Source organism: Diceros bicornis, chromosome 24, assembly GCF_020826845.1.
Source record: "Diceros bicornis minor isolate mBicDic1 chromosome 24, mDicBic1.mat.cur, whole genome shotgun sequence".
Classification (NCBI taxonomy): Eukaryota; Metazoa; Chordata; class Mammalia; order Perissodactyla; family Rhinocerotidae; genus Diceros; species Diceros bicornis.
The window spans coordinates 24,022,841-24,049,375 of NC_080763.1; the positions used below are offsets into that span (position 1 = coordinate 24,022,841).

The 26,535-nt window shown below is 43.9% G+C and overlaps 1 protein-coding gene across 1 annotated transcript in view; it reads left to right on the top strand.

Moving 5' to 3' along the window:
- The first annotated feature begins 913 nt into the window (after positions 1 to 913).
- IFT43 (intraflagellar transport 43) overlaps positions 914 to 26,535 on the top strand; it is a 78,333-nt gene continuing 52,711 nt past the window's right edge. The window contains exons 1-2 of the mRNA XM_058567418.1: positions 914 to 969; positions 3,695 to 3,787. Of these exons, the coding sequence (XP_058423401.1) occupies positions 916 to 969; positions 3,695 to 3,787 (147 nt within the window). The 5' untranslated portion in view covers positions 914 to 915. The remainder of the gene's footprint in view (positions 970 to 3,694; positions 3,788 to 26,535) is intronic.

A 26,535-nucleotide genomic window follows, 5' to 3' on the forward strand; every position in this document is an offset into this window, starting at 1 on the left:
TCTGGGGATCCCAGCTGACCAGTACCAGGGACCTTGCCAGTAGTATTGACTTGGAGATCTTACATGGAGAGTTGGTGAAGACTCAACTCACTTGCCCCATTAGGCTGGGAATTTGGGGGACATCTTCCTCTGCCGGCCTAGGAGAATAGCTGGCACCCAGTAATACGTGCTGGAGAAAAATACTCCAGGAAGATCTGGTGTCAGAAAAGGACCTGGCTCTGCTGCTTAACGCTCAAATGATTTTTCCTTAAGCCAGCTCTGCACCTCAGGGTCCCCAACTGTTGAACAGAAATATTACTGCTGCTCACTTTGTGGGGTTGTTGAAGGGGTTATTTGTACTTTTGAAAGTTATTACTACTCAGGTATTTGATGTGTTGGTTCAGCCTCTCTGTAAACTTTTTGAAGGCAGAGATTATGTATATTGCATTTTTGCTATAAACCATTTATTGGCACCTGACGCCCTGTAGCCTGTTTTCTCATCTGTCCAATGGAGACAATACAAATTATCTTGCTTTCCATACAAGGTTGTTATATCCTTCACGTGACCAATGAGGTGCTCTTACATTGCAAAGGGCTATACAAATAGGAGGGATCAGTCTAATTATTATTAGTAGTAGTGCTTTGCACTTAACTTATGTATTTAAACACAGCTACAAATGTAGACAGTTCCTAAAGACTAACATTTTTTCACAGTCCTGCAGGAGCGGCCTTAGCAGAATTTACTATCTGGAGGTTTCTTCCAGAAGTCAAGCAAGGCAGGTTTAGGAAAGATTTGGTTCAAATCGGAGGGTGGCACATAGAATCCAGGCACAATTCGGCGGACCCTTTAAATATTGGGATGGAAGGGCGGAGCCGTCGTCAGGGACGCGACTGGGCCGCTGGGTTTCCAGGAAGTGACGTCAGGCGGCCGCCGAGATGGAGGACTTGCTGGACCTCGGCGAGGAGCGGCGCCGCGGCTCGGCTACCTCCGTGAGGACAGATGCGGGGGCCTGGGGCCAGGATTTGGCGGGTGGGGAGGAGCGACCCCGCGGCTTGGCTTCCTTGAGGCGCCTTGGTGCGGCTTGGAGCGGGGGGGCCCCGAGCCGCGCCGGGGTGAGGCCGGGAGGAGGCGGCCTCATCTGCCCCGCCCCTGGGGCGGCGATGGGCTCCGCCGCTGCTGGCCTGGGGTTTGCTTTCTCTCAAAATCCTCAAAAGTAGAAAACAGATCCTGCCCTTGCCAGCCTCTGGGACCAGTGGGAAATTTCCCAGCCTGTCTCCGCTTCCTGGAGCCCCAAGAGCGAAAGCCCGTAGAACGGACAGATCTGAGGGTGCCTGGAGGGTTCCTGGCCAGGGTCGCACTTGCACCCATCCTAGAGTTTTCCCTTGGGACTTCTCATGCCGGAAGTTCATGTAAAAACTGCACTGTTTTATGCATGGAAGGAAGGATGGCTAGCCAACCGGGAGGACCTTTCTGGCCCATAATTCCCACGGGGAGGTGGGCGTTACCTTAGAGTTATAGTTAAGGAAATCAAGACTCGGATTTATAACGTGGAGGAGTAGCCAGGTGCTCGGGGCCCAGAGGTCAGATGAAGTATAAAGCTGTTGCGTGGGTTGAAAGAAGTTAACCTCTCCAAACCTCGGTTTCCTTAGCACCAGGATGGAGATGTTGGACGTCTTGATACCTACTTCAAGGAGCTGCAGTGGAGGTGAAATGGAATAATGCACGGAAAGCATTTCACACAGTGCCTGGCACAAGCTAAGTTATTAGAAGAGGTTAGCTGCTGCTGTTTCTGAGGCTGTGATGTACCCGAGGTTATAGAGTCACTAAAGAACAGAGTTAGATTCAAGACCCAAGTTCAGTATTTTTTTGTTTTTTTTTTTTAAACTCCATCACAGCCCCATCAGGCCTTTTTTGCCTTTAAAATTAGTCAAGACCACAGTCACTAAAAGATTGAGCCACACAGCAAGTCTTTAGTTTCTGCTGTGGAATCTGTAAGTGTTTTGAAGTGCCCCTGATAGCATTAGCTGTCCTGTAAGGTACTGGAGAGGAGCAGCTGTCTGAGGGAGATCTGAGGGACAGGAGCAGATCATTCTAGGATGAAGCAGGTTGCTTGACTGATCAAGGAGAATATTAGGTCACTGGGCCCTTCCAATATGTGAACTGGTTTAGTCCCTGGGGATGTGAATGTAGTTATTCGTTCTTTCAACAAGTATTTATTGAGTCCCTGTTGTGTATCAGACATTGTCCTCGGTGCTGGAGATATAGCTGTGATTAAAACAAAGCCCCTGCCTTCATGGGGTTTATGTTCCAGTGGGGGGAGATGGAAAATAGACTATACATTTAAAATAAATAAAATCAGCTTGTAAAGTAGTTTTTGTACCACTCATACCTGTGGATTTATACAGGGTGTTCAAAAAGTTTAAAACTTTAAAATACTTAATAATTATCAGAGAAACCATATGGAAACAGCATTTAAAGACAAGATCATTGAATTTTGTTTTAGCACAACCACTGCGTGTAGTATGCCTTATTCAGATACCTGATGCTATGACGAATGGAAAAGGGCAGTCACAGGCAAAGGAGTGGGATTGTCTGCCGTGGGAAGAAAATGAGCTGCTTGTTATTGGAAAGATTGTTTCCATCATCCCCGAAACCTAAATGATTGATTAGAATTTGAAATGTAAACACTACGTAAGGGTTTTTATGCAGCTCCCATGTGACCCTTCTCAATTTATTGGTGCAGTCAGCTCTTAGAACATCTTACAACTGAAACACCAGCATGGTATAGTGGAAAGAAGTCAGGATTTGAAGACAAGAAGATTTTGCTCTTAGATTTATGTCTGCCACTTACTTGCCTTCCCGGGCCTCAATTTCCTCGTTTGTAAAATGGTGTCAGTCCCCATCCCTGTTATTGTGAGATCAAATGAAGCGGCCTCAAATGAGATCTAAAGATCTAAAAGCTTGTATTAATGCTGGTTTTTAAAAAAGCAAACAAATGAAAACATAAATATTTCAGTACCCACTGGTCTGCCTAAATAAAGTTCTGTTTATGTGCTGGGAGGCATTTGAGACACAGAGCCTAGGAGGGTTGTGGGAAACACCTGCAAATGGTTCATTTGGTGACTCAGGATTTGAAGTGTTCTGATTTCCAAAGCTGGTGTCTCAAAATTCTTGTAAGAGATTTCCTTTAATGTCTGTAAGAGCAAATCCAGTTAGTGTATACATCAAAGCAAATTCTGTCTGTATTTCTGTGGTGTCAGTTGTCATGGAATTTAGGAATTCTTTCCCCAAAATACCTTTTTGATAACAATTTTCATGCCAAGCTGCAGCTTTGAAATTAAGCCTTCCTAAAATCCTGCCTAGGAACATGGGAGCCTTTACCACACTCTCCCCTGAGCTGTGGCATGAGGTCTCTGCCCATCCTGGAGGAATTTCTAGCTGCATTTCTTTGAGTAGAAAAGATCTATGGAAGTTAAAAGAAAACCTTGTGGTCATTAACCTTGTGAATTTCCTATACTCCTACCGAATAGAGCTGACCTCGGGTACTTTGTTTTAAGAGTTTGGAACCTTTTCCAAGAATATGTTCAAGTTACTCAAATCCCGTCCTCCACCCTGTCATCATAAATCCAGTCCTGGCTTACCTTCCCAGAATTGTCTTCCTCATAGTGGTTCAAAGACGTTTGGGTCAGCAGTGCCCCTCATCTCTCCTTACAGGGGGCCAAGATGGGTCGCCGAGCTCACCAGGAGTCAGCTCAAGCCGAGAATCATCTCAGTGGCAAGAATTCCTCTTCAACTCTGACTGCAGAGGTGGGTGTTAAAAAAAACTGTGAAGAAATGCATTTTAAGAGTTAGTGATTACTTAATGAGCAAGGATTTGGTATTCCGTATTTCTTTTCTTTAATGCTAGCCTTTTCTATCATGATTTGGGAATTCCCTTCCTTCGCGTTTGTCCTTAGCAAGAAATGAAAGAGGCACATTTTTTTCTTTGATGCCGGGGTAGTTTCTGTGCATTGCTTTATATTCTCAGTGGAGAACTTTCTTAAGTTAGCTGAAGCAGGGGCCTGGGAGGTTTCAAAATCCAGTCGAAATCCAGGTTTTTATTCCTGCCGAATAAATGCCAGTGAGGCTCGCTGGTGACGTAAGGTTGGATTACACAACTGGACGTTTGCTCTCGTGGGGACCTGCGCTTTCTACGGTTTTCAGGCAGGAAGGGATCAGTGCTGGCCTTGCTTTTGGAAACTTTTCCAAGTGGCCTGGAATTGTGGGAATTGATCCAGCTTCTATGTGGAGGGTGGGTCATCTTGATGAGCAATGCTTTTAATGCCAGGGCACTATTTTCAGGAGTTTACTCAGAGCCCTTTTCACCTTTCTCTGTCCATTTGAAAAAACGATGCCCTTTTCAAGAGTCAGCTTCAGGATAATCCCCTCTGTCAGCTCTTCCTGACTTCTCCAGGCCGACTTAGGACCCCTTCCTCTTGCTTCTCATAGCACTTGTTATAGAACATCTCACATTATATGCTAATCTTTTTACGGGTCTGTCTGCCCCACTAGACAGTGAGTTCCCAGATAGTGAGAAACCTGGCCTCTCAGTAGTCTAGCTCATTGGCACGTAGTAGGTTTACGACAAATGAGGGCATCTACACCGGGAAGCCTAATGGGCCAGGCAGATGCATGAGCCAAGTGTGCTGGAGACAAGACATAGACACAGTTTACTTACATATCACATCTGTAGGGATCTTCTTCGCTTTCATAGAAAATAAGTTCTCTGCTGTTTCTTTAAGTGCTCCACATGGCCCTTTCAATTTATCTTTCATTTTCTCACCTATTGTAGAAATGTGGGTACAGAGAATCATTTCTCTGCTAAGACTACAACCATGGCAGCACAGAAAAGCTGGCGGCTGACCCTTGGCCTCATTGCCTGAAGACAGTAGGGAGAGGGTTTGGGGGCGGATTGCGGGAACTGGAGGCCACCTGTGCCCTCTGAAGGAGTAACCACTACCTAGCCAAAGCCGACTGACGCTGTGGGGAATACAGGCCCAGGATTACCAGATCTTCTGATTTTTCAAGAGACACCGGCAGTCTAAAATTTTATGTGAAAGGGACACATTTTTAGAAGTTAGCAACTAATTATAAAAATTAAATCACCATCTGGGCTAGATTAAGGCCTGAGGGTTGTCAGTTTGTGACTTTGGCCATAGCGCTTCCATTATTGTGCTTATTACATAGTATTCTAGTGGTTTACGTGACTGCCTCCCTTGTAAGATGTGAGCTTTTGGAAGGCAGGGGTTGTGTTTTACCACTGTAACCCTTTGTTTATCACTGTGCCTGGCACAGAACGGGCATGCAGTTGACGCTGCAAAGGGTGAGGGGAGTGAAGCGCATGAGGGCTCTTAGGAGCTGAGTAAGAGTGTTACAGGGTGGGGGGGGTGGGCAGAGAGTGGCGCATTGGAGGCACAGTTAAGGGGGATGGTGGTATGTTGCAGGAAGACAGTGAAAGAAGATGTACCAGACCCAGCCCTGGATCTCAAGCAGCTTGAACTGCAGTAGTGTATGTCTTCAAAGAGAAAATAGGCAGGCAAATGACTGGGTTAATGGAAGTCTACTCTTGGCCTCTCACCGCCTTAGACTGTGGGTCTTGGAGGATCCATCCCAACTCCAGGTCGTTTACTCAGCAATATTTATTGAAGCTTACTGTGTGCCAGGCACCGTTTTAGAGGGTTGGCGTATTTCAGTGAACAAAAGAGAAAATCCCCTGCCACAATGGAACTTACATTCTCGTGATCACTGGCAGCCAGCAAGACTAACTACAAAGCTACTTAATTGTGAAGGAGGTTATAGCCACCTGTAGTGGTTAGGTGAGTGAGTCTGTGATGGGCTAGGATGTCCTGGATGACCTGATGGCCATGAAGCCCTGTGTGGCCCTCATATCAAATCAGCTTCTAGGCTGGGGTCAGTAGGCACGCTTCACCCTCTCCTTCCCCTTGGCTCCTAGGTGAGAGTGAGTACTGTGAGCACCTAACTCTAAAGTCACTGACTGGTGAATCTTTTAGGGTTTCAGCTTTTCTGGAATATCTGCTTATTTCCCCAGAGACACTTACCTTTTTTTCACTCCAGGCCTTAGCATCTTTCTGGGAGAACATGATGAAAAGTCGTTCTGTTCTTCACCTAACTGGTGCCTCTGACAGCGAAATGCCAGTCAGAATTCCAGGATTCCTTTTCTCCCTGGGTTAATTGAGGTTTAAAGCAGTGTGGGCAGCCTCCCCCCGGGGCCAGATGCTCACTGTGTTTTTTGGCTGTTTCTTTCTAAAATTAGATCCCAAGACTTGTGCGTGTGCCCATTTACATTCCAGTTCTGAGTGTATTACTGGATATATTTATTTTTGTCCTCTTGCTGACTATATTCAGGATGAAACTATCCATGAAAATGTAAATGTGGTACCTGGGGGCCATCAGACACACTGGAATCACTTTAGAGTTAAGTAGGAATTAGTTGAAACAAATGGTTATTTTAAAGCCAGGTGGTGGAGTTGGGAGCCCTGGTGAAGGAAGCCAAGAAGCGGTCTGCTGGAGCAGAGAGGACACAGGGCTTGGCACCAGGAAGCCAGAGCTTGCGACTCGGCTCTGCTAGTTGCCTGGGTCTTGAGCACGACCACTCACCTCTCTAATCCTGCCTTTCATTACCCGTCAGATGGCGGTAACAATGCCACCAGGTTGATGTGGGGATTAAGAGAAATGTGCATTGAAAAACACTTTAATAAACTGAAAAGCACTGCACACAGTTTCATTCATTCAATAAATTAGTGAATAAATAAGTATACGGACAGTGCTTTCCTGTTTGTATTAAGGGGCAGCAAAGAAGGGGTATGTCAGACTGGATCTCTTTTAGAACTGATTTGGAAGTCTCTTCAAGGGCTACTCATTTATCTGTAGGTTGACTAGTAGTGATCTGAAGCAGTTTTTGTGTGTTCTTCCCTTGTGAAGAACAGGTAAGAGCATCCGATAAGGGGGCAGCTGTGGGCTGAAATTCTGGCTCTGCCACACATTAGCTCTGTGTTAGCCTCTTTAAGCCTCAGTTTCCTCATTGGTAGAACAGGGATAATAATATTACATACTTCACCAGGTGACTAGAAAGAAAACATGAGATAATAGACGTAAAGCCCTTAACACAGTCGACACATAAGTGCTCAGTATGTTGCTAACCATTATCATTATGTCTCTAGAACTCGCATGTTCTTTTTATTCTGCCTGAACCTTCTCTACCAAGGTTGAAAACTGGTGGCCTTCAGGATGAATTTAGCCTACAATCATCTTTTGTTCGATTTGTAGAGTTTAAAATTTTTTAGTTTGGTTGTTATCATTTATAAATTAGGAATCTTCATGTGAAAATCCAGATTTGGGGCTTCTCTTCAACTCAGAAGTTCTGGCATGGTGGGTGTGGTGGGCTGGTGTTCCCACATGGCGGCGGTTGGCCGGAGTGGGCCAGAGCTGATAAAGGTGCTCACTTAACTGCGGCCTGCCCTCTCCGGTTCCCCACTTCTTACTTTAATACACCTAGTCAGATTTACTCACATTTGATATGCCTGGTTCCTATTTCCGTTTGAGTTTAAAACTCCTGCTGTTTTAGGATGGCTTGATTTTCAGATGTCCTCATGTATCTGTTAGTATTGAATTTGGCTACATGCATCAGAAACCCAACCCCCGTACTTGAATCAAACAGGAGCGATTTTTCCTACAGCAAGAAGTCCAGTTGAGGGCAGAGCAGGTGGGTGCAGTCACTGGAGAATGTCCTGCATTCCCCTCGCCCCTCCTAGCTTCTTGCTCTGCCATCTGGAGCTTATGACTTGTTCTCATGGCTGCAAGATGGCTGGTTGTTCCCCCGGGACCAGGTCTGCATTCTAGGTAGAAAGAGAGGCAAGAGTTGAAGAGTTCAAGGTGTTGTTTCTTATCAGGAAAACAATAGCCAGAGACCTCACCAAATAGACTTCTACTTACAGTTCAACCACCTTCAGTTTCAGGGGAGTTTTTAACTGGGCATGTTGCTGCACCTGGAACATTGGGGTTTTTTGGTAAGGGAGAATGGAGAATGGCTATTGAATAGGCAGTTTACAACTGACATGTCAATTTTTTAAAAATTAGAATTTATACAAAAGTGTTTTGGGTAGGCTTGGGTATGAAAGGAAAGAATTATTTTTCGTGGCAAAAAAAAAAAAAATATCCACATTCCTCTCCAGTTTTCTAGTTTAAAGTTTTGTAGAGTTCAATGAAAAATTGTGTGCCCTGAAGTCCCAGGACCCCTGATGGAGTTGCCTGTATCAACTCTCTTCTTGATCTTTTCCTTCTTCCTGTTGTCTCTGTAACTGCTTGGGGCTTTCTACTCATAGGATACGTGTGCTCAGTCCATGTAATTAAACTCTTTCTCCTGCTTTGAGAGAAGAGGAAAGGTCTCCTTATTTGCTTGGTCATTTTGTAATTTTAAAATAATTTCGAAGAATTTAACTGCCTAATTGTACTGGTTAACCAGAAAGATGAATTCTTCATCTTTTTTTTTTTTTTTTAAAGATTTTATTTATTTATTTTTTCCCCCCAAAGCCCCAGTAGATAGTTGTATGCCATAGCTGCACATCCTTCTAGTTGCTGTATGTGGGACTCGGCCTCAGGATGGACAGAGAAGTGGTGCCTCAGTGCGCGCCCGGGATCCGAACCCGGGCCACCAGCATCAGAGCACGCTCACTTAACCACCAAGCCACGGGGCCGGCCCGAATTCTTCATCTTTGATTAGAGTTGTGCCTATTTCCTTAGGGTTGTCATGAAGATCAGATTAGGTAATGCATGTAAAGTGCTTAGCAGAGTGTTCAGCATACAGGAATCTCTCAAGAAATGGTAAGTACTAGGAAAGGTTATAACTGTACTCTTCTGTTTTGTTTTGTTTTGTTTTCCCCACGTGTCACAAATCACACACATAGTTTCAGTTAGCAATTCAGGTCAGCATTACAATTATTGAGAATTGTACTAGAAGATGATTCCATGACGAGTGTCTACAAATCTGCAGTGTATACCTTTCTCTGGGTAGAGCAGCTCTGAGGATTAAACTGGATTTCTCTGCTCAAACTTTCACATTCTGTTGATTCAAATGATGCTGCTCTTATAAAACTCCTTCAAGAAAAGACCCCGACACTCTCTACCCTAAAGTTACACTAGTGTACACTGAGGTTGGAGAAAGTAATCTTGGGCCAGACCTCTCCAGGGCTGGTCTGTCTTTTGAATGAGCATTTCTCACTTGGGTCTAGAGCTCTTTGTGGCTTAGCTTTTATTTCATAGATTGTCTTTTTAATAGTAATAATTTTAGCTTACATTGGAGCAATTGCTACGTCTCTATTAATTGCATGCAATATTCTATTTAAGCCTCATGGTAGCTCTTGAAGTAGGTCCTATACTCATTATCTTAATTTTAGCTATGAGGACACTGAGACTTTGAGAGGCTAGGTGACTTGTCCAGAGTCATTCAGCCAAGCTCTGTCTCTAGTCTAGTCCCTCTGACCCCATCCAGGTGCTTAACCACCACCTAATCTCTCCTACCTGCCAGCTAGCTAGATGCACAGACCTCCTAGGGGAGAAAAGCTTGTGGGTTATTCTCTTAGAATCCTTTGGGAGAGGGAGTCAGTTCTCACTTATTCGTCCACTGGTCTAGAGAAGTGTTTGAGTCACAGCTGTTCCCTTTCTCCACCCCGCCCCCCCGGTCCCTTCTGAGGACACAGAACTGAAAGTTAGCCAGATTCTCTCACAGGAATCTGAGAAATGCTGCTGGGCTCATGTTCCCAAATTAGGCCAATTTCCTCATCGCCCAGCAGCTTCTCTCAGCTGGAGCTCCCTTGGCGCTTTGCATTACGTCTCTCGCCCTCCGCCTGTTCCCTTACTGGTCTGCCAGCCCGGCAGTTATTTTCAGCCCAATAGGGTTATCTGCTGACCCTTTTTGGTGACATTTTTCTTCTTTCTCACAAAAATAACTTTCCTGATTGGTCACATTTTTCAGCCTTTTTCGTAATCCCTCTCCAATGGGCTGGATTGAATGATGCTTCTGATAACGTCGTCCAAGAGGGATGCAGGGAATTTGATGTGGAACTGTTCGTGAGGAATGCATTTTCCGTACTTCATATTTATGTCATGCTTTGCATGCTTCAGTTTTGAACTCTCCCTTGGGGTGGGCAGATGTGCATCGCTGACCCATCCCTGGGGCCTGCCGCTGTGTGGGAGGGAATGTTGTCTCAGGGTAGATCCTGCGATTAGAAATAGCGTCTTGAGATTCTCCTCCAGTGCTGGCTCAGGCTCGTTCAGCCTCCTGGTGCGACGCACTCTCACAGCTCATGCCTCATTTTGCTGTCTGTAAAGTGGAGAATCACTCTTGCTGACTTCCGCCAAGTCCCAGGGTGAAAGGTGGTTCTGGAAGAGCATTTTAAGATTCTCTTCCTCCACTATGGGGTGGGTTAAATGAGAAATACACGTAAGGAGTTTAGCCCAGTGCTCCATTAAGTTAGCTATTGTCATCATTATCTAGACAACCTGGGAAGTAGAAAAGGTGATCATTTTGTCTTTAATCCCAGCTCTGTCGATCACTAGGTGTATATCCTGGGCAAGTTACTTAACCGCTCTCAGCCTGTTTCCTCCTCTGTTGAATGGAGGTACTAGTAGTAGCTATCTCATAGGGTTGTTGGAGGATTAAATAAGAGAATGTGTGAAGCTCTGAGGACAGTGCCCGCCACATGCTTATTGTTATTGTCATTATCTGTGTCACAGGAGAATTAGAAGGTATTATCAATTTATCTTAAATTGCAGTTCTGTTCAAGATACAGAGATATTCTTATTCCATAGAACTAACTAGCCCTTGGGGCAAAGAAACATTTGGATGAGGTGTCCTTTTGGTGAGAATTCTTTGTGCCACTTGAGCCCCATTTTATTTGTCTCCTCTAGTAGCATCTCTGCCTATGCCATTGACCAGGTATTTGCCAATACCTTTCCATCTTCTTTTCAAAACCCAACCCTCTGTCTAGAGGCTGGCAGACTTTCCAAAGAATAATCCTTAATTGCTGACTTATATCATTTTGTGGTTTTGGGGGCATATGGTCAGAAAATGAGGAGGGCAGGAGTGACCTTGGTGATCTTGGTGACCTTGGAGTAGAAGATAACATCCATTCATTTATTAATTCATTCACTTATGAAACTTGATTAAGAGCTTTCTATGTGCCAGGCATTGTGCTTGGAGCTGGCAATGCAATGATAAACCAGACATGCTCCCTGTCCTCTTAGAACCTTGGTCTGGGGGCTGCAGAGAATTAAGTGCCAGGTGGAGGTGAACACAGAAAGATATGGAAATACCTATGTGGAGCCCCTCTACTTTTAAGGACAACTGGAAAGGTTGTCTAGGAAAAAATCAGTTCGAGTTGAGACTTGAAGGATGGGTAGAAGTTAGCCAAGGGAAGGACACAGGGGTCAAGAGTGTTTGATGCTGCCAAGGGAGTCCAGGAAGGTGAGACCCTCCCCCCAGAGCAGGGTCTGTTGGATTTACCAGTAGGGAGTCCCCTGCTTCCCTTCAGGGAAGCAGGCAGAGAGGGTGTCATGTGCTCCTGGCACAGAACCACACACCAGGTAGGTTCTCAGTAAATATTTGTTGAAAGAATTCAGTGAATAGGTTATGAAATATGTATACTCAGCACCAAATGTAAAAGACCTCCCTGTCTCTCTCCTGAATCTCTGTCTCTTTGCCTTTTCTTCTGTTATTGAGCCTTCCTCTGTTTCTCCTTTTTCCTCCCCTATTTCTCTTTTTCTTGTATCTCTTCCTGTTTTTACTCTTCACCAGTAATAACAGAGAACTCGAGGGGCCAGCCCCATGGCCTAGTGGTTAAATTTGCCGTGCTCTGCTTCAGCGGCCTGGGTCTGGTTCCCAGGCGCGGACCTACAGCACTCATCGGCAGCCGTGCTGTGGCGGCAACCCACATACAAAGTAGAGGAGGATTGGCACAGATGTTAACTCAGGGCGAATCTTCCTCAGCAAAAAAATAAATAAATAAAAACATATATATATATGTATATAAAACAGAGAACTGGATCCCCCATACTCCTTTTTGTCCATCCATTTGTATATGTTTTTATTGATGTATTTGTAAGTAGAATTTTGTTCAATCATTTATTCACTTATTTATCCTACATTTAATGTGCACTCTCCAATGCAAAAATGAATAAGGTAACTTCATTTTCTAGTTGGAGAACCACACACTTAGCCAAAAAGTTATAATACTTAAGTAGTATCAGCGAGTGGGAATACAGAAGGAGCAGCTAAGCCTGCCTGGGACTTAGGGAAGGCTTCCTAAAGGAGGTGACCCTTGAGGTGGGTTGAAATGAATGAGTAGGAATTTGCTATGAGAGGGAAGGGTGGTGGGAAAAGTCTGTTCTAAGGCATGCCATCCTACAGGGGCCTGGTGTTTTCAGGGCATTGGGAACATAGGCCTTGTGTTCCAAGTGGAGGAATTTGGGGTTCTTTTGTATGTTGTAGGGAGCCCAGAAAGATTTTAAAGCAAGGAATGACATTACTGACTTCGTCTTCTAGGAAGGTGAATCTGGCAGCTACGTGGAAGATCATCTCGAGTGGGAGAGATTGTTGGCAGGGAAACCAGTAGGAGGCGGTTGGAGCCGTCCTTCTGAGAGATGATGAGGCACGAACCAGGCAGTGTTCCCAAACTTCAGGCATTCCCAGACCATTTTTACAGTTTGGGGTAAACACATACCACTCATGTTATTATTAACTTAACATTTTCCTTTAAATCAACTCCCATTTTATACTTAAATACATTCATTTTTAAAAAGAAACTATCAATGAAATTACAGTTTGTGATAGTTATATTTTTCCTTATACACATTGAAATACATGCATGGTTATTTTTAAAAAGGCACGTCCAGGGCCGGCCCCGTGGCTTAGCGGTTAAGTGCGCGCGCTCCGCTACTGGCGGCCAGGGTACAGATCCCGGGCGTGCACCAACGTACCGCTTCTCTGACCATGCTGAGGCCGTATCCCACATAACAGCAACTAGAAGGATGTGCAGCTATGACAGACAACTATCTACTGGGGCTTTGGGGGAAAAAAAAAAGGAGGAGGATTAGAAATAGATGTTAGCTCAGAGCCGGTCTTCCTCAGCAAAAAGAGGAGGATTAGCATGGATGTTAGCTCAGGGCTGATCTTCCTCACAAAAAAAAATAAAATAAAAATAAAAAGGCACGTCCAAGTATCACCTCCAGTCATCTTGCCTACACCAGTGCTTTGGGAAACAATAAACTAAAGCCTTGCAGAGGGATGAAGAGGAGAGGTCAGTGCCCAGAGATGTTTTTAAGGGAAGATGGATGGGAGGTGGTAACAGATTGGCTGTGGAAGTGGGAGGGAAGAAGAGTTTGGAGATGACCCCATGTTTAGCTAAAAAGGCTGAATAGAAAATGATATTTTTGAGATTGAGAATTTAAGAGTCTCAGCAGTGGGGGAGCAAGAAGACATAATTATTTCAATTTTGGGCATGTTGAATTTGAGTTGCCTTCTTTTCAAAGAGATCTGTTAAGTAAACAGTTGAAAACTTGGTCTGGAGCTTAAGAGAGAAAGTTGAAAACTCGTCATAACAGATGTGGGAGTCATTGACATATATTCTGGGGTCTCTAAGAAGGCCGTAGAGGAAGAACTCCTGATTCCTTTGGATGGCGCACGGACCCTTCATGATCTCCAGGTGCAAACTTGTGAGGGTTTTAAGCAGAGAAGAGGTACGATTAGATTTGCATTGTAGAAAGAGCAGTTTGGCAGTAATTGATCAGGGATGAATCCAGGTTTTGTGGATTTAGAGGCCTTCTTTAAGACAAATAATTTAAAATGATGAATTCAAAGTGAGATATGAAAGTAAATACTTATTTATAATGAGAAAAGAAATCACAGCCAGGTTACTAGAGCCTTGGATGTTCAGACACCTTTCTTTGGAGTTCTTGTTAGGTAGTGTACCAGAAATGCTTACATAGACATGGCTCCTGATTGAGACCCAGCTTCCCCTCCCAGTTAGAACTCTCTATAACTCCCAGGGGCCCGTGCAGGTGTGGAGTATGCTGGAAGCAGGGAGACCAGGTAGGACCCAGCTGAGAGAAGGCAGAACATGAGCGTGTTAAGCCTTAATTTGCATGGCTGTGCGCTTTCTCCAGCATCCCTCAGCAGGCTGCGTATTGACCAGTGAAGCCACATGGTTGGCTTGATCCAGGTTTGGGGAAGTTCTAGCAGAGATGTGCTAAAAAGACAAGACAGTGAGGCATGATGTGATGGACCTTGGGAGCGAGCTGGGTGGATAGGGAAGGAAGTGAAACCAAGAAGGAAGTTCTTTGGTAAGCAGAGAAGAGGAGGACTAGCTAGTTCAGAGATGGAGCAGTTCCAGGTTATGATGCATTTGAAAAAGTAGCAAAGTCCTGTCATTTAAAGCATCAGGGATCTATAAGGCTAAGCATTAGATGAATTGTTCATGTGAACACTGACTTTGCTTAGAATGATGGGACTAGTTGTGGAGTGGGAATGCCCAAAGTTTTGATCAGTGTGTGCTCAGGCAGTTGTTGGTGAGAGGGATGAAGAAGGAAAGAGAGGTGATGTAGCTGAACAGTATGAGTTTCACAAGAAGTGTTCCATAATAATTTGGAAGAATAATGGTCTAGAGGAACTTTGGGGAGTGAGAAAGGAGTGTTATCTTGGGACCCTGGTTTGTGGGGTTTTAAAGTATGAGCAGGCTCTACTTGAAAGAGCTATAAGAGAAATGAGGTCCACGGGGGGAAACCAGGATTTAGGAGAGGCAAGGAGATGGAAAGGGTGTGCTGTGAATACAGAATATCTAACCTGCTTAGGAACCATAAGATTGTGATCAGAAAGCGTCATTGAAGTCATTAGCTAGGCTGGATTTCTTCTCATTATGCACCACGTCAGTAATTAGTGAGAAGGAACAGAATGATAGTAAAATATTCTTTTAATAATGATGCTTTACAGGAAAAGGGTACTGACTGATATTGAATGTCATTGGTGATAGACTGAAACATTTCTGGTCACATGCCTTTACTCAGTATAATAGAGAATTATGTCACTCTGTTTAGCCAGTTGCTTTTATATTCCATTTTAATCCTTCTATTGGCTTTTTAGGTGTAGCTTTTTATACTATTTTTTTAGTGGTTGCTCTAGGGATCAGAGTATGCATCCTTAACTTATCACTGGCTACGTAGAGTTAATGTTATACCACTTCACATAAAATGTGAGACCCTTGCAGCAGTAAAAGTCCATTTATCCCCTTTGTGTTAATGAAGTCATATACTTTAAAAACTAGATATGTCATAAACCCCGCAATACTATTTGTCATTTCACCTTAAACAGTTGTCATGTAGAGAAATTAAGAGATAAAAGGACAGTCTTTTATGTTTGTCTGCATAACTACCATTTCTGTTGTTCCTCATTTCTTCCTGCAGATCCGGGTTTCCATCTGGTGTCATTTCTCTTTAGCCTGAAGAACTTCCCTTAGCATTTCTTGTAGATTTGCAAGAACAACTTCTCTGTTTGCTTGATCTGAAAATATTTTTATTTCACCCTCATTTTTGAAGGATATTTTCTACTGATATAGAATTCTGGATTGAGAATTTTTTTCTTTCAGCACATTAAAGATTGTCATTCCTTTGTCCTCTGGACGTCATTGTTTCTAACGATTGTTCTCCTGTATGTAAGTCTTTCCCCCTCTCTCTTGCTGCTTTAAAGATTTCCTTTTTATCTTTGGTTTCAGCAGTTTGACCAGGATGTGCCTAGCTGTGATTTTCTCTGTATTGATTCTGCTTGGGATTTGCTGAAGTTCTTAGATCAGTCAGTCAATATTTTTCCCCAAATTTTGGGAATTTTAGGCCATTATTTCTTCAAATACCTTTTCTGCCTCATTTTCTCTCTCTTTGTTTCTGGGACTACAGTTGCATACATGTTAAACTGCTGATATTGTCCCATAGGTTTGTCCTGTGTTTTTTTGTCCCAGAAGCATTGTTAATTTTTTCCTATCTGTTATCTTTTTGGTCTTCAAATTGGATATTTTCTGTTGATCTGTCTTCAAGTTCACTGATTATTTTTCTTCTGCTGTCTTCAAGCTGAACTTTTCATTTCAGATATTGAACTTTTAAGTTCTAAATTTCCATTTGTTTTTCTCCTGTTTTTTTTTTTTTTAATTTTATTTATTTATTTTTTCCCCCCAGAGCCCCAGTAGATAGTTGTATGTCATAGCTGCACATCCTTCTAGTTGCTGTATGTGGGTCGTGGCCTCAGCATGGCCGGACAAGCGGTGCGTCAGTGCGTGCCCGGGATCGAACCCCGGGCCGCCAGCAGTGGAGTGCGTGCACCTAACTGCTAAGCCACAGGGCCGGCCCTGGTTTGTTTTTTTTACACAGCTTCTATTTCTGTTAGATTTCCCATTTGTGCATTCATTATGACTATCTTTTCTTTTAAGTCCTTGAACATATTTATAATAGCTGCTTTAAAAACTCTTTTGTCTGTTAGTTGCAATATCTGGGTCATCTTGGCATCAGATTTTATTGTTTTTTCTTTTGACTGTGGTCAGGTTTTTGTATTTCTTCATGTGTCCAGTAATTTTTGTTTGTACATAGGACATTGTGGATAACACTTTTGTAGAAACTCTATATACCTTGTGTACAAATAATACATTTTAGAAACTCTGGATTATGTTACCTTCCTCTGAAAAGTGTTGATTTTTATTTTAGCAGGCAGTTTAATTATTTGCAGATCACCTTGGATTTATAAGACCTGATTTTAGGCTTTGTTAGGTCAGGTCTATTTTGGTTTTGCCCTTAGTCCTAGAGCAAACTCCATAGTCTTGGGACATGGTCTTTGCTCCTAAGGTGCCACTCTTCTGGGATTTCACTGGAAAACCCAAGGTGTGTACCAGGCACCTCTAACTTGGTAGAACTGAAACTTCCATCTCTGTCTCCCCTGCAGTGATTGTGATACACTCAGCATTTTTTTTTTTTTTTTTTTTCAGCTCTTCAGCAGTTGCTTTTCACTGGATTTCTTAGTGCACTTCAGGTATTGACTAAAGGAATTCAAGGGAGTTTAAGTGCAGATTTGGGGCTCTCTCCTTTCCAGGATTTCTCCCTCTCTATTTTTAGTGACTCTGGCAGCCCCCAACTTTGTCCTCAAGCCAATAACTGCAGCTTTCTGCTTGAATTCTAGCTGCTCAGTTGCCAGCCAGACTGGAGAGTGCACTCAAGGGGAAAATCCATTTAAACATGGGTTTTTACCCAGTGCAGTTCTTTTCTTTCAACGGTCAAATCCCCTCCAGTTTCTGCCTGCTTTTGTTTGCCCTCTAGTGCCTTCAAATAGTTGTTTCATATATTTTGTCCAGAGTTTGTAATTGTTATCTGTGTGAAGGTTAGTTGAATGCAGACTGCTCTCCTGTTTCTGGATCTAGAACCTGCCAATTGCTTTCAGATTATTTCGGAATCCATGGTGACTTTTTTCAAGTGGTGCTGTTGGCAAGAAAATAATGAAAGTGGTTGTTGCAGAAACAGCTTGTATCGATTTCTCTTAGGGTAACTGACAGGGGCATTCAGGTACATTAGTGTTGAGATAGAAAGTGTTCTGACAGCAGTGGTGCACTTGAAGTAATGATCAGAAACATGGGTATGAAAGAGGAGACACCTGGGATACAGTCACCAGGATGTGAGTGCTCATGCATGCAGACGCCGTGCTGAGCACTCTGCCAAGTTCATCTAGAAAGGCTCTAGAGTTGGAGAGGTTGGCAGTGTGCTCCTTCCGGGACAGGAGGTCTTCCTGTTCTACTTCAAGCTGAGGAGCAAAATGTATGGATCAAGTGACTGTACCCAGTCATGCCTTTTGTGTCAGGCATTGTCACCTGGGAGCAGTAGAGTGCCTGGCCTTCAGCCTTTTTTGTTTGAGAAAGGGTGGGATGAGAGCCTGAGAATTCAACCTTGGGCTTGGGTTGATAAGCTGAAAAAGAGATAGAGCATAGCCTGTTTTAACATTGGTCTATGAGGAAGTTTTTACCAAAATGAGAAAACCAAGAAGAATGTAATAAGTTTTTCAGAAACTAAATTTATTCAATTTAAAGGCTCATTCTTTATCCTGGTTTATGTCCTTCCTAATTTGGGGAGATTGAAAAGGTCCCCTCTTTAATGAAATGATGGTGAGAGGAAATGGTGTTTTTTTGTTTGTTTGTTTTTTTTGGTGAGGAAGATCAGCCCTGAGCTAACATCCATGCTAATCCTCCTGTTTTTGCTGAGGAAGACCAGCTCTGAGCTAACATCTATTGCCAATCCTCTTCCTTTTTTTTCCCCTCCAAAGCCCCAGTAGATAGTTGTATGTCATAGCTGCACATCCTACTAGTTGCTGTGTGTGGGATGCGGCCTCAGCATGGCCGGAGAAGCAGTGCGTTGGTGCGCGCCCGGGATCCGAACCCGGGCCACCAGTAGCGGAGCGCGCACACTTAACCACTAAGCCACGGGGCCAGCCCCGAAATGGTGGTTTTTTTAAAAAAGACTCTTAACAAAATTAAAAACTATTAACTGTACTGCCAACCACATCCCACCCTCCACAAACAAAATTTATTTCTAGAAATATCGACAGTCCATGAAATCTAGAAGTTTGGGGAACACAGTCCTAGAAGTCTAAAAATTTTTAGGGTTACTAGGGTCACTTGAAATGTTGTCGGGGGTAGAGTGAAACGTGTGCTAATTTGCCAGCCATGATCTTGCTCTGTGCTTAGAGTGTCTTCTCCTGCTTCCACGACCAGGGCAGGATGGAGAAGAACTGCATGTGAGGCTGCGATGCCTGTGGTCTCCCCACAGTGAGCAGAGTGGGGAACAGAGCCAGGTGTTCCTCTCCAGGTCTCACATGATGGGAATGCCAGCCCATTGTTTAATACTTCTTTCAAGCTCCCTCCATTTCTTTTCCATCATCACCCTTGAGGAGTCTTGTGAGAGATCAGGTTTCTTAAAGCATCAAGGTTACAGCTTGCTCCTCTGCTCTTAACTTCCTCCCAGTTATTCCACCCTGGGTTTGGTTGAGGTGGCAAGTCTAGACCGTGCTTATACAAAGTCACAGGTACCAGGAGGGGTGCTGGGAGTTTATGCCCTACACCTCGTGTGTATTTCTGGTGACACACATGCCGGGTGGATTTTAACAAATGAAAGGAGTTAGGAGAATGACAAAACCAGATAGGGTTTGATTTATGATGAAAGTTGAAAAGAATGTTTATTTTGGCTGAACTGCAAAAAGTATGGGGGAATAGGGCATTTCTTTATAAGTGTCTGGAAGATATAGACCCAGGAAGAGGGGAAAACTGATTTAGGATGACTCAAAGAGATGTCAGTGAGATTGAGGATGCCATCCAAGGTAGGAAAATCCAGGATGTATTTAAAGAATGGTTTCCAGGACTGAAATCTGTTCTCTTTGGATCGGGCTTTTCAACAAACTGCTGGCAGTCCTGTCCCATGAGTCATTTGAAGTGGGCAGTTTGATGACTCTGTATTGAGATATGGGACATGGGTCTTTTTCTTATAGGGTATGTGTGAATATTTGGAGGAGTGTGGCACCACCGCAGTGAGTGGCAGACACTGGCTGTCCTGAGCATCACCTTTATTTCTCAGTCAGCAGTGGAGCTGTGGTTTCCTCTTCTTGGTTCAGGCAGCTTTATTTTATTTTATTTTATTTGTGTGTGAGTAAGATTAGCCTTGAGCTAACATCCGCTGCCAGTCCTCCACTTTTTGCTGAGGAAGGTTGGCCCTGGGCTAACATCTGTGTCCATCTTCCTCTACTTTATGTGGGACGCCGCCACAGCATAGCTCTACAAGCAGTGCGTCGGTGCGTGCCCGGGATCCGAACATGTGAACCCCGGGCCGCTGAAGCGGAGCGCGTGAACTTAACTCCTATGCTTCTGGGCTGGCCCCGATTCAGGCAACTTTAAAGGGTTTCTCTCCAGGGAAGTTGGAATAGGTAAGAGTTGGATCCCTGGAATGACGCTTGTCCAGGGTATCCTCAAATAAAAGGCCCTACAATGTTTGCCCCCCAAAAACTTCTCATTGTTTCAACCTTAGACATGAACGATTACTCCTCCAAAGTCTGCATTTTATTAGTATTATTATTTCTGATAAATTATAACAGCCACTATCATCACCATTTATTTAGTGTCTGCTCTGTGGCAGAGATTGTCTGCAGTGTTTACAAGAGATCTACAAGGGACTCATGACCATTCTCATTTTACACATGAGGAAAAGGACGCTTAGTGAAGATGTGACTAGCCCAAGCCTACACAGCTAGAAAGTGATCATTCTAGAATTTGAACCCAGGACTGCCCCTCCTTTCCCCCACTACTCCCCCCCCCCATTAAAACTATAGCTTTTCTCCTTTATGTCTTTTTTGGCAAACTCACTTCTCCCTCCCCTTTGGTTAGTCATTCTTCAAAGCCACTGCACTGTTGGTGTGAGGAGAGTATCTTGTGACGTGCAGTGAAGACACAGCTACGTTCCGAGTACAAGGCTGTATATTGACTTCAGCCTAACAGCTTGGCGCAGTGCTCAGGCTGCTGTCGTTTATTGTAGGCCTCACTTTTTAATGCTGACTTTCCCCTTAACCCTTCCCTCGGCTGCCTCACTAAAGAGTTAAGGGGTAGACCAAGCTACTTTCTGGTCCTCCTGTCTTCCTGAACATATTGATACCATCAACAGGTACATCTCACTCTGCCCAGATAATAGATGAAGGAGATGCTTCTTTCATTCTGGTCTTCCCAGGTCTTATCCTTCGTATCAGGCTGGATGGCATCGATCTAGTCTCTCTTGTTCTTGGGCACTTTGGTTCAGCCCAGACAGATTCTTTTCTGTAGCTGCTCTGTCCCTTCAAGCACGTTCTAGCTGACATGCACCTAGCATCTAGGAAGCCATATTTCATGTGTTTCAGGGCAAAGCTTTGGTGTCAGAGAGACTTGGATTTGAATCCTTGCTCCATTACTTACAAATAGGATGATTTTAAGTGAGTTCATCTCTAAGCCTCAGTTTTCTCGTCAGTAAACTTGGTATGTAGTAGTGTCCACTTCATTGGGTTGTGAGGATTCTGCAGAGTAATCCTCCTAAAGCTTTGGCAGATGGTAAACCCTCAATAGATGTTGGCTGTTGTTATTATTATTAGCTATAAATTAGTTACTATATTCTTTCTCATTGCCTAGATTGGCTTGTTCACTACTGATCAAGTCTTTATGCTTACATATTCTCATTTCTCTCTGTACCTTGTCTTTTCTCTTTTATTGTCTCCATCTCCTACATACCAGTTCAAATCAGTGATAGATGTTCCATGTCATCATTTACATCTTTTTCCCTAGGTACCCTCTCCTTGAATTGAAAATACTACCATTCATAGACTCATTGAATCACAAAATTGTAGAACTGGGATGTATCACTTCTACCATGAGTTAAAATCCAGGATCATGGAACTAATTAGTGGTAGAGTCAGGACTAGAACCCAGATTACTTGGTGTCTAGTCTAGTGTTCTTTCCACCACATTTTTTTCCTTACCCAAATCTCTCATATACATATATACACAATTAAAATACAATCCACAGTAGATTGGGGGAGGGGGACACGAGGAGGCACTTTTATTTAGAAGCTCATTCTTCCATCACTTCTAGCTCTGGCAGGGATCTCAGACCTGACGTTTGGGGTGTAGAGTTGTTTTCTGTTCCTCAGGGTGTTGGTGTTAGGAATTCTCACCCAGGGAATGGAAATTGTCTCTGTTCCTGTTCAGCCTAGTTCTTCATTGAGCAGATATATCCATGAACAACCCTCATATTGATAATTTATAAAATATGTTAAAATATATATGTGTTTTATAGTTTTTTGCTGAATTATTTCAAAGCAAACATCATGACATGTCACTTCAATGGGGACATTTTCCTAGAAATCCACAATTCGATACTTAACAGTATTCAAAATTCTCTTATATCATCTATTACCCAGTACGTATTCATTTTCCCCAGTTGTCTCCAAAATGTCTTTTATAGCTATTTTTTCAAACCAGGATCAATCAAGAACCACTCCATTAAGTTTCTCTCTCTTAAGTCTCTTTTAATTTAGAATAGTTTGCTCCCCCTTCCATCCCCAACACACGCCCCTTCTTAATGCTCTTGACTTTTTGAAGAAATTGGGCCAATTGTTCTTTAGAGTTCCCTCATGCTGGATTTGTCTTTCTTCCTAGTGTCTTTGAACTTATTCCTCTCTGACCTGATTTCCAAAACTGGAAATCAGATAGGAAGGCTTCATTAAATTCTGGGTGAATGTTTGAGGCAGGAATTTTTCCTGGGTAGTGCTGCGTGCTCCAAGTGGCAGCACATCACGTCCCACTGCTAATGCTGCTAAGTTTGATGATGGAGTTATGGTGGTGATAGATATCTCTTGTGTTAAGGAACACTGTCTCCCTTGCAACTGGTATGTAATGTATGGGGCTGTTCTTTGGCACCATGAGAATGCCCAGTTCCCCATCAATCAATCTTTCACCCCATGGCTTTAGCATCTAGTGATGATCAGATTTCTTTCTTATACTTAAAATAGAATTTGCATTTTGTACGTCCATTTCAGCTTGAAAGAGCTATATTTACTCACAGGGGTTCAGTTATAATGTTGGATGGTCCATTACCTTCCATGATCTTAAACCCACAAGGAGAAAATTCAGGTCTGTAATGAATTAGTTGTCAGACCCAGGCTTGAGGCAGGAGGAAGAAATTGGCCGAGATGTAACTATGCATGGCGGACAGATTTGAGGAATAAGTGCCTGCCCCTGCAGTGTATGCACGTTTTAAGAAGTGTTAATCTTCTCTCTCATCCAGCATATAAGAACACCTTCCTTGGGTCTTCATTCAAGTTGCTGGAGAAAGGAAGGGAAATTTGTTTTTAGCCAGTAACCAGGTTTGAACTTGGGAGCTGTATTGCCCCTAGAAGCTGGAAGATGGGTAGATGTGAAGCGTGCAGTGGATCTTAACCAAATGTCTTTCCTGTTGGGAATTTATGTGTGCGTTTGGACTGGCTTTTTGAAACAGGTTGCAGTTTGGATTTGGGACTGATTCATACTGTGGGGTTTCTCCAGGACTTTTGAAAGTGTGTGAGAAGTTTCTAAACTCAAAAGGCTCCTTTTTTGGCACTGCAGCATCTTTTCTATTTCGGCATCTTAAGAATCTGGGGGAACCATATAAAGATCAGAAACAAGTCTGGCTCTAAAGGCTCCCTCTGACTTGGTAATTCCAGTTAGTTGAATCCTGGCCCATTCGGATGAGACCATATAAAGAGGCTGTTTCCTGAATTTCCCGCTCTCTGCCTATCACAGGCTCTTTTTTGTAGAAAGCTGGTATTTCAGGACTGCAACCACCAGTCACGTGCCTCCAGCTCTTTACTCGCAGTCATTCCTGCCCCTGTTTATTTTTGGAGAGAGCACATTTTTGCTTCTCTTCAGGAGCTATGCGGGGTCCTGCCCCCTCTGTCCATCAGGCAGCAGCCCCAGCGGGCTGTGCTCATTTCCCACACTCGGAGACATGACTCCAGCTTTCAAGAGAGAACACGAGGGATGCACTGCCTGAGGGCTACCGTCACCCGTTCCTATTTCTGTCGTTCCTGGTGTTGCACATTTTAAGACTCTCTTTTTGAAAACAAGTTTGGGTAATGTTACCTGGCAGTAAATCTGCCAAAATTGGAAATTGTTTTCCCAGCAGATGTCTTGGGGCTGTGCCTCTGAATTTCAGAAGCAGAGCAATTTAAAGAATAAACCAGGACTTTTGACTTCTAGGATCAGCTCTTCTCTTCTTTCTGGCTTTTAAGATCATTTGAGCTCTGCTCTCTCTCACTCATCCAGGTTTTTTTTTTCCTCTTCCCTAACACAGGGATAGCACACACATTTCTTCCAAAGTCATAGCTCAAACAGATTGGTAATGTCTTCCCAAGTGCTTGGTCAAGGAGGATTCTGGAGTTGGTGAGCTGCATGAAAAAAAATGCCATGACTGTCTTAACCTGCCTACAGATTAAGTTTCTAGTTTCAAGGATGGAACAAGAGTAAATTAATTACCCTTTAGATGCCTGGGCCATTACGCAGAGAACTCAAACACATAAGATTTGAGAAAAAATAAATCAGACATTCATGTGTCCTCTTGTCCTACCCAGACCTGATGGGCAGGAGAGGGAAGGACCCCTGGCCCAAATGGAAGGGTCCGTAACTAAAAGGTTGCAACTTCCCACCTCTCCAGGTGGGGACTGGGGCTCTGACAGTCGAGCTGGGGAGGGCATTCGGGTCCCTGAAATCCCCCAGCAACTGATCTGTCACCATGGGGAGGGGAAAGCACAGCAGTTCTGACAGCTGGTCCTAAAAGGAGCCACAGTAGTTTCTTGGCTTAGGAGTATGTCCTGGGTTTCAGATCACACTGGGGAGAGAGCCATGGGGCTCTTTTTGAAACCGGGCTGACTAGGTGTCTAGATGCCGTCATAGCTCTTAGGAGAGCAGCCAGGCATTCAGGGACTGGACTGTCCGTGCCAGACCTTTTAAATTACATTGCTGATAGCCAGTCATCTGCTTACATTGCAAACAGATCATTTGCACCTAATTTTAAACTACTGCGTTATGATCAAATTGCATCAGCTTCCACTCAACGCCCTGCATTGTGAAGTAACAGACGCTGAGGGGCTCAGACTCCCAAAGACTTTTCCCAGGGACTCCTACCAACGTGATACCACTTAATAGCATTTGCCGCGGCCCAAGTGTTATGTGCTATCCTGGTAGCCCTACACCTTGGATCTGGTTGCTTCTGGAATGCTTTTCCTCATCATCCCTGCTTATCTTTCCAATCCAGGGCAAGCCCACTTTTCCCATAAAGCTTCCTTGACCTCTTCTGTCCTCAGCACTTCCCAAGTTGGTTGGTACTGTTCTGTTTAGCCTTTAGTCATGTACTGCAAACTCATGCATGCTTGTCAGATCCCTGGCTTAAGGATGCCGCAGAAGAAAGTGGCCTGGTAAAAACCACCACAGGTGACAAGAAAACTGCAAAATTTAGTGGAACTAGGGGCTGAGGGATTCCCCCTCAGCTTCACCCGGGGGCCCTGGATGCAGCCTCTCCGTGGAATGACTCTCAGGACCTCCATCCCTCGTGCCTACCTCCCACCTCCAACTTAGCCTCTTAAGTTTCAGATTAAACCTGATGTCCAGCCACATGGCTTTCATACAGACCTGGTACACCCTGAATTCTGCCTCTTCTCAGCCTCATTGAACTGGGGTAGCATTTGAGGACAGGGGTGACATCTATGTTTTCTATCTCACCCGGTGCACATAGGACAGTGCCCAGCTCCCCACATGGGGAACAAAGTTGAATTCTCGGGAGGAGCTTTTATAACTTGGTAGTCGTGGTAAATTAAGTCTGTCTCATCCAGACAGGGTATTTGTGTGTGGCCATCACAAGACTCAAAGTAGGGAGCATTTATGAAAATAATTTCTTATCCTTGGACCCAGAGTACTAAATCATGAACATAAGCATTCCTCGTCAGGGGACGTCTTCCACCAGATGCCCAAGCCCTGCTTTGCAGAGCGCTACGTTCTACCTGCCCTTCTTAGCTAGCATCGGCCTCAGCACTCTCTCCTGAGGTTGGCCAAGACTCCCAGTGGGGAACAGGGAGGACAGCTATAGCCTCTGCCCCGTTTTGTGCAGAGAATTTCTTTGTGACTCTTCCTCTCCCGGGCGAGCTCAGTGAAAAGTGGCTTACGGTTTTACAACATTGTGTTAACACCTGAAGTCTTCAGTCATTAGTACAAAAAACCTTTGATTTTGGAACGAGTTAAATTCTGTTGGATGTGGAGGAGTGACTCTTCTGTGGTGATCTTTTTGTTTTGAAGCTCTTGTCCTATTTAGCAGCTGGTACCATTTCCTAATGGGAAGAATAGGAGAGAAAATGTGTCTTTGTGTCACCTCTAGGCAGAAAGGATTTTCACTCATCCCCCCACTAGCCACGGCTTCCTGGGGTTTGTGGTTAAAGAAGATAAAACAGATCATTTTGGTTTTTAGAATCTTAGGGAACTTCATTAACCATATGACGTCCATTAGTAATCGAAGTGACAGCTCAGGGCAGGCTCAAAGGAGTCTTTTTTTTTTCTTTTTCCTTTTTCCAAATGGTAGTATATTTTATTTATTGTGGTCTAGCCTTTCATGTATCGACATTGGTAATGATGATGATGATGATGATGACAGTAAAGATATAGCACTTATTATGTGCCAGGCACTGCTCTAAGCACCTACCATATGGTCACTAATTTAATCCCTCAACAGTTTAGTAATTACTCAAAGGAGTGCATTTTGACCTAAGTTTATGTCACTTATGCTCCTTTTCCATGCTACCTAATCTCCCACAATCCCTTCCCTGTTCAGTCTCTGCTTCTGTCACCATTATAACCAACACCCCATGGTAGACACAGAGGTGGAATGAGGGGACA